This window comes from Solea senegalensis, linkage group LG14 (genome assembly GCF_019176455.1).
Source record: "Solea senegalensis isolate Sse05_10M linkage group LG14, IFAPA_SoseM_1, whole genome shotgun sequence".
Taxonomy (NCBI): Eukaryota; Metazoa; Chordata; class Actinopteri; order Pleuronectiformes; family Soleidae; genus Solea; species Solea senegalensis.
Genome location: NC_058034.1, coordinates 17,609,012 through 17,615,711, shown reverse-complemented (window position 1 = coordinate 17,615,711; position 6,700 = coordinate 17,609,012). Strand labels below are relative to the sequence as shown.

The 6,700-nt window shown below is 38.9% G+C and overlaps 1 protein-coding gene across 1 annotated transcript in view; it reads right to left on the bottom strand.

Moving 5' to 3' along the window:
- Positions 1-2,117: 2,117 nt before the first annotated feature.
- Positions 2,118-6,700, bottom strand: part of LOC122781103 (contactin-associated protein-like 5) — a 95,594-nt gene continuing 91,011 nt past the window's right edge. Inside the window, exons 22-24 of the mRNA XM_044044611.1 lie at positions 5,504-5,719; positions 4,698-4,769; positions 2,118-3,563 (exon numbers count right to left, since the gene is read on the bottom strand). Coding sequence (XP_043900546.1) covers positions 3,367-3,563; positions 4,698-4,769; positions 5,504-5,719 — 485 coding nt within the window. The 3' untranslated portion in view covers positions 2,118-3,366. The remainder of the gene's footprint in view (positions 3,564-4,697; positions 4,770-5,503; positions 5,720-6,700) is intronic.

Below are 6,700 nucleotides of genomic sequence, written 5' to 3'. Positions count from 1 at the left end.
AAATGCACCAGCAGGTTGGTTTGATCACTCCTGGCTTGATGGGGAACTGTTAATAAAAATGTGGATTGATAAAAATGTGTATTATAATCAACAGAGATTTTTGACTTCACTAAGGAAGCAATTGGAAGCATGCATCAAGAGTTAGATAAGACTAGTTTAATGGCATGGCAGAATAGGATGACTTTGACATGATGTTGCTGAAAAGGGAGGAGTACTGTATAATGTAGAATGTTTGGAGATATGTGTTGTACATTTATTCCTAATACAGCACCTGATGGCAGCATCTAAGGCAATGAATGGATTAATCACCCTATATGTAGAAGGACTGTTACAGAGACTCAGGACACCGCTTTGAAAAAAAAACAAAAAAAAAACAACTATGCTGCATGAAAGAGTCCCAACCACTGATGACCACCGAGAGGACGACAAGAATGCAGCACCAGAAATGTTCGACTGATTTGACAAATGATGATCTATATGGATACATGTTAGATGAAGATTACACCATGGTTTAAAGGATAATTGCTGTTTACTCTATTGATTATGATGGTACTACAGGAAATCTAGAAGTTGTAGTGTTCTGAATTGGTCACCATTGAATTCATTTTGGGGTAACAATATAATCAAAATGTTTTTGAATGTATGCTTTTATGCCTTGATCAAATGGAGTACCTGTGTGTGGTTGCCGGGGCAGCGGGACCGTGAGAGAGTTTCCCTATCTAGAAGGAAAATTGATAATTGGAATGTTTTGAACTGCTCGATAGGGTTTTCGCTCTCACACTCTAAAACATTTGTTATAATTATGCTTAAGCATAAACAGGAGGGATATGTTATGGGAATTATGCACCTCATGTAATACATGAAGACAAATGCTCAATGCAACTGTTGATGTGACCTGAGACCACTCACTCTTTGTATTGTTAATGTAACTGTTGGATGCGACTTTTGGCCAGTGACCATATGCATTGTTTTAGGAACTGTTTGAAGTAACTTGTGAATAGAGACAATGGGTCTGCGACTGAGGGCAAGGTGATAACAAACCCACAGAGGCGGGGGTCTGCACCTTATGGCAGGGTGATAGCTGACCCATTGAGACAGATAAATACCTTGCGATTCCTACAAGACAGGGAGTCTTCACTTTGTAACTGGCCTGTGTGTGTTGCTTTGTGAATGCTCCTCTTGTACAAGATTAAACCCTTGTTTGGACACTGAGCTGACTCCGATCTCCTTCCTATGGATCTCAATTCTTTTGACAGTCCCCCAAACTCAACCCCTGTCCACACACGCAACATCAAAAGAATAGTGTTGTGAATAATTACAAACGTAAATGCAAAAAAAAAAACACAGCAGGTTTTTGTTCCTATTCTCACTAGGGATTCACAACATTGTTAGTACCAGCAGATATTGACTTTGTATTATCGGATATCAGCAAACACACCGAGATCTCCTGATGTGATGAATGACTACAACATTAGGCTAAATAGGCTGCTAACTTCTTGACTTCTGTGCTGGCTCTAGCCATTTTTGGAGGGGGTTTGATAAAGTTCGCTCAATGAAGAAAATTGTGAGTATGCAAAATATGCTAATTTCACGACAGAAGACTCCAATTGACCTCTGCAGTTGGGCGCAGGAAATATCGGCCCAAGCACTTCCGATATATTGGCAAATCAGTAAAAAGTCCTATATCGTACATCCCCTAACTGTCTTGTGTTTCCATAAAATCAAAACCAAGGGAACTCTTTAGATATTGCCTTGCTTTCTTTTTTGATACCGATGAGTCTTTGGTACTTTTACATTTCTTAGAAAACAGGAACGCCATCAGGTGTTGCTGATAACTGACCTGGTGAGACTTGCTTTTGCAGTTACAGTATAGTCACAGAAGGTCACAGAAGGTCACACAGGTGTTGCTATTAGCTCAATACGTTTAAAGGATTACTTCACCGATTTGCATTTAGCTTTGTATTACTAAATGCAAATCTGTGAAGTATCCGTTTAAAGGTGGGTTTTAATTTGGTTGATCTTGAGTTCTGATTATCCAATGAAGTGCGCGATTGGGATTTTTTAAGTTTAATATGCACAAATACAATTGTAATAACATCATTGTGTGAACACATCTTTATTCTTTATTGATTTCTACCCAGGGGAAAAAAAAAACAAAACACAGATGTAAAATCTTTGAACTGTATAATACTGCAGTGAGATATTTTTATGAGCTGAAGAGTAGAAAATAAAAACATTACTTATGAGAAATTAACACAGTGTGATAGATACAAAGAACAAATACTTCAATTTTGCTGCATTGAGATAATCATCATGCATGACACCATTACTGAGAAGGAAAAAAATGCATTTTCTCTCCATTTGTCTGCCTGTAAATCCACAGCACTGCACAGAAAGTGAAGAATAAATACCCATCATTAATATTTGGATGGCTGGCTTTCATTGCATTCTTTCTACCTTGCTGTCGGGTCCTCCACAACTTTTCTCTATTACCTGCTGTGATTATCTCTTATTCTACCTGTCAGACAAACGCAGATTAGTGCTTCAGCAAAAGCCTATTAAATGTCTGCAGAGCAGGAAAGGTGACAGTCAGTGCTTTCTCACTCGTGCTTTTAAAGCGTCGGGGCTCAAAGAAACTTCCAGACTTCTGGTGCTGGCTGGTCACAGCAGGCGGCGCTGACAGGAAGTAAAAAAAAAAAAAAAAGAAGAAGCTCATTGTAAATCTCTTGCTCATGATGGAAAGAAGAATTCTGACTAAGTTGAAGTGTGAAAATCAAGTTTTGAGAGTGACTTCCATGTTGTCGTGTTGAGTTTCAGCTGATTCTGGGATGTGCTGAGGCTGAGAGACGTGAAAGATTCACGTCATTCGGATACACCTTCTTTTTTAATAGTGACATTTTCATTTTTCACATAATGGCTCTTGCATCTCAAAATCCACAGACGTTTGAGCGTACGAGTAGAAAAAGTGCAGGAAAAGTGAAGTCCAAAAGTCTGGTTCAACTTAAACAAAGTTGTGTTCTGATCGTCACACTTATTTAGCTTTTTTTTTTTCCCGCCTTTTTTAACAAACGATTGCTAACGTCTAAGTGTGGCAGAGAGAAATAAAGTGACAGCAGTCAAATCAACATGTACTTTTTAGATATTTACATCCTCGGATGAGTCCACTTTCAACATGTGTGCCGGTTTGTGCAAAAAGGTACGATTTGTACAGAGAGATGGTAACACATAAAATCACAAAATGTTCAGTTTCTGACTTGACATCCGGTTCATGCACTGGTACCAGTGACTGTGTCGTGTAGAGCACCGAGCGCTCCGTAAATGATCCCACTCTGTCCTGTCAGCTCAGTGGGAGTTTAGGGCCTCCGTCTAAATGAAATACTCCTTTTGGCTTTCACTGTCCACTCTCGGAGAGTCCGCCTGGCTGCTGAAGGGAAACTCGCGAGCGTCCTCGGGCTGCGCCGCTTTCACTTCTTGGTTCCGATACGTCTCTTTTCGAGTGCACGCGAATCTGGCCATGACCGCCAACGCAGACACGGTGACAAATATCACCACAGAGATGACACCTTAAAAAAACAGAAATGCAATAAAATCAAACATGTGCTTCAAAAATTGCATGTATAAATATACAATTTCACGTTGTACAGTAATGTCATTTTCAGAGATTCTTCTTTTTTGAAGAAAATATGTATTTTCCTTTCAAGAAAGACTTTTTGACCCTTCTCACGTCCATGTGTTTGACGATAACCAGTGGATTTTTGACCTCTGCTTTTTATAAAAGAATGTGTGACCATTTTATTGTCTCATAGTTAGCGGTAGACCAAGATGGGGTTTTCTCTGGCCAATTAACATTTTTAGACATCAGTTTTATTTGTCTTTCTTTTGGCTCAAATATTTAGTCGATTTTCCTTTTTCACGCCATCTGATGAAATGCTGAATGATAACATAACAAATGCTTAACTTCGGGAATGAGTTATTGGACAACACCAATGATCTGTCTCTCCAGTCTACATTTTATGTCTCACACTGCAGAGCAATTACAGAGCGTATTTTCAATACAAACTTATAAACGAAACTTAAAAAGTTTAAGTGAAGTTTCTAAGAACAAAAATGCATAATCTGTAATAATTGGCAGATCAACTAACACTCAAACGGACTCATGGTGTTATACAGTGTGTTCATTGGCCCTGAAGATGAAGATGTTCAAATTAAATATAAGAGAAAGCAGTTCTAAAGCCCAGCACTGGTTGAGTGCAGTTCATTGATTGAACTGTTGACAAAACAATTTTTTATCAGATTAAATCAAACTATTTCACCCCATTTTGTGTGTTAATGAATGGCTTCAGTAACAGCCCTGATATGTGTATTATTGAGCATATGGGTCATTATTAAAGTGGAAGTCTACAAGTTCTGTGTAGTGTGAAATCTGATCTGGTCTTTTTCTCCTCTTTTAGCGAACCACAATCACCAAAATGATTCCCGGAACAATAGTGGAGCATGTTGTTCATGATAGTATGCCACAGCATCAACACTGTCACAGTTTTACTGGATGTTCCCAGCAACAGCATCACTTGCAGATATGATGCAAGCCAGCTTCTTATTTCTACTGTATGTTAATCGTATCGACACCTATAATACATGTTAACGTCTCAGTGTACCTGATTGATTTATTTATCGATTTGTTGTAATTGCTGCATTACCTCCAATTACAGCGGAGTCGCTCCTCATGGCGTTGACTAAAGGCTGACCTGGGTCGACTGAACCAGGTTGATCTGTAGAGGGAAAGAAAGGGAGACGAGATGTATCATAGAGGTCAAAGACATATGAATATGTAATATATATGGCACAAATCCACCAAACTCTCAAGATCCAGTGTAAATCCATGTCTGTGCAGACTGGTAACATGTAGGGAAGACTTTAAATGAGATAAATAAAAGGTATCAAGTCAACTATCTTTTTAACCAACACAGTTTTTATTCCCTTTACTCCCTATTTCATTGCACCTTGCATTATGTTTTTAATATGAACGTTCTTTCCCACGTGTCGTGTAATGTTTCCTCACGCACTCTGGATCCGTGTGGAGTGGATTTTAGATTTGTATCAGTTCATATGCAAGTCAAAGACTGTTGAGATTATGTTGGTGTCATATAAAAAAAAAAAAAAATCCAATTCATCTTCAAATGTTTCAGCCAAATTTGAATTTGACCAGCAGCGCAGGCGAAATAAAACCAAAGGAAAATGATGAGTAAGGTAAGAGTCAGTGTAAGAAATATCACTCAACACAGACGGGGATCGTTGACATGTTATGTCGCACGCCATCACTCTTCTGATCGTCGAGGACGATGGTTAATGAGCCCCGTAAAAAGAGTGTGGTGAGCACCTCCAAGAATAATAATAAAGGTAAAACAAATAGGTTCCCACAGTGGAAGAAGAATGAGGCGGTTACCTAATGATATTCAGCATACTGTATAAAGTGCAGTGCAAGGGCTGAGTCTGCTCCTTGTACCTGATAAGGAGTGTGTGGTTTCTGCTGTGGAGGGCTTGGCCGCAGAGGAGGATCCACAGCTCGACAGGACCAGTGGGCCCTTGACGGTGACGTGGCTGTCGGTGAGCAGCAGGGCGGCTTTCAGAGGAGCGAAGGAGTTAAAGCGAACGGCTGACAGACAGCCGGTGAATCCTAGAGAGGCCAAACCAACCAGCTCCGTATCCAGCTCATCAGACTCTGACCACAGAGAGACAGAGAGTGAGACATGTAATGAGTTTCACATTCATCTCGGTGAGACTGTGGCTGATGAGCACGTTTACATACAGCATTTCTATGGAGGCAGTTTGTATTGTCAGCACTATAATCTGCCATTTGTGTGTGGAATTCAAATAATCTTAAATGACGGTAATCCGCAGTTCAGAGTGAACGCACTGGAATCAAAGCAGTGAATGAGATGAAGAGGTGGAGAGAACACAGAGACTAATATGATACTGAATAAAGGGAAATTAAAATCTGAGGATGTCATGTTGAACATATAAAAATAAAAAAAATTAAGCTGTAAAAAAAATACTGTGCCTCTGCGTTTTTGTGGTTCACATATTTGAATAGTAGAATTGTTCTGCTATATTATTCTGCTCTGTACAACACTACGTCTGAGGGGTAAAGATTGTCATTTTGATAGTTTCTACATACATTGATAAAATGAGGAACTGTGGTACATTCTTTATTACGAAATAACCAAAAATGTAAAAAATCAAATGATATGACAACCAATAATACAAAAGTATTATACAACATTTAAAAATAACTGTTTTGGCAGAATGAGGGTTTGCATTTGATGCAAAAGTACAAATGCATTTTTTTGTTTTGTTTTATTATAGTGGACATGGTCATGGAGGATTACTATAATGAGACAATATTCACTCACGTTTAGACCCCAAAAGTAAATACTTGTCCAACCATATGACAAACCTGTCTCACTATGAAACTGTCAACATCATGTATTACAGAATAAATCATTACAAACACGAGTTCCAAAGGAACTGGCCAAGATACTGACAGCTTGACTGTCAGTGACAGCAGGTGCTAAATAAAATCTTTAGTAGCAATAATTGTCAGCGTGAACTGTAATTATTGCTGCAGCATGATTTGCCTAGAGATCACAAAATTGCCAGTCATTAGAGACATTACTCGACAGAAGCAACTTTTCATCTCATA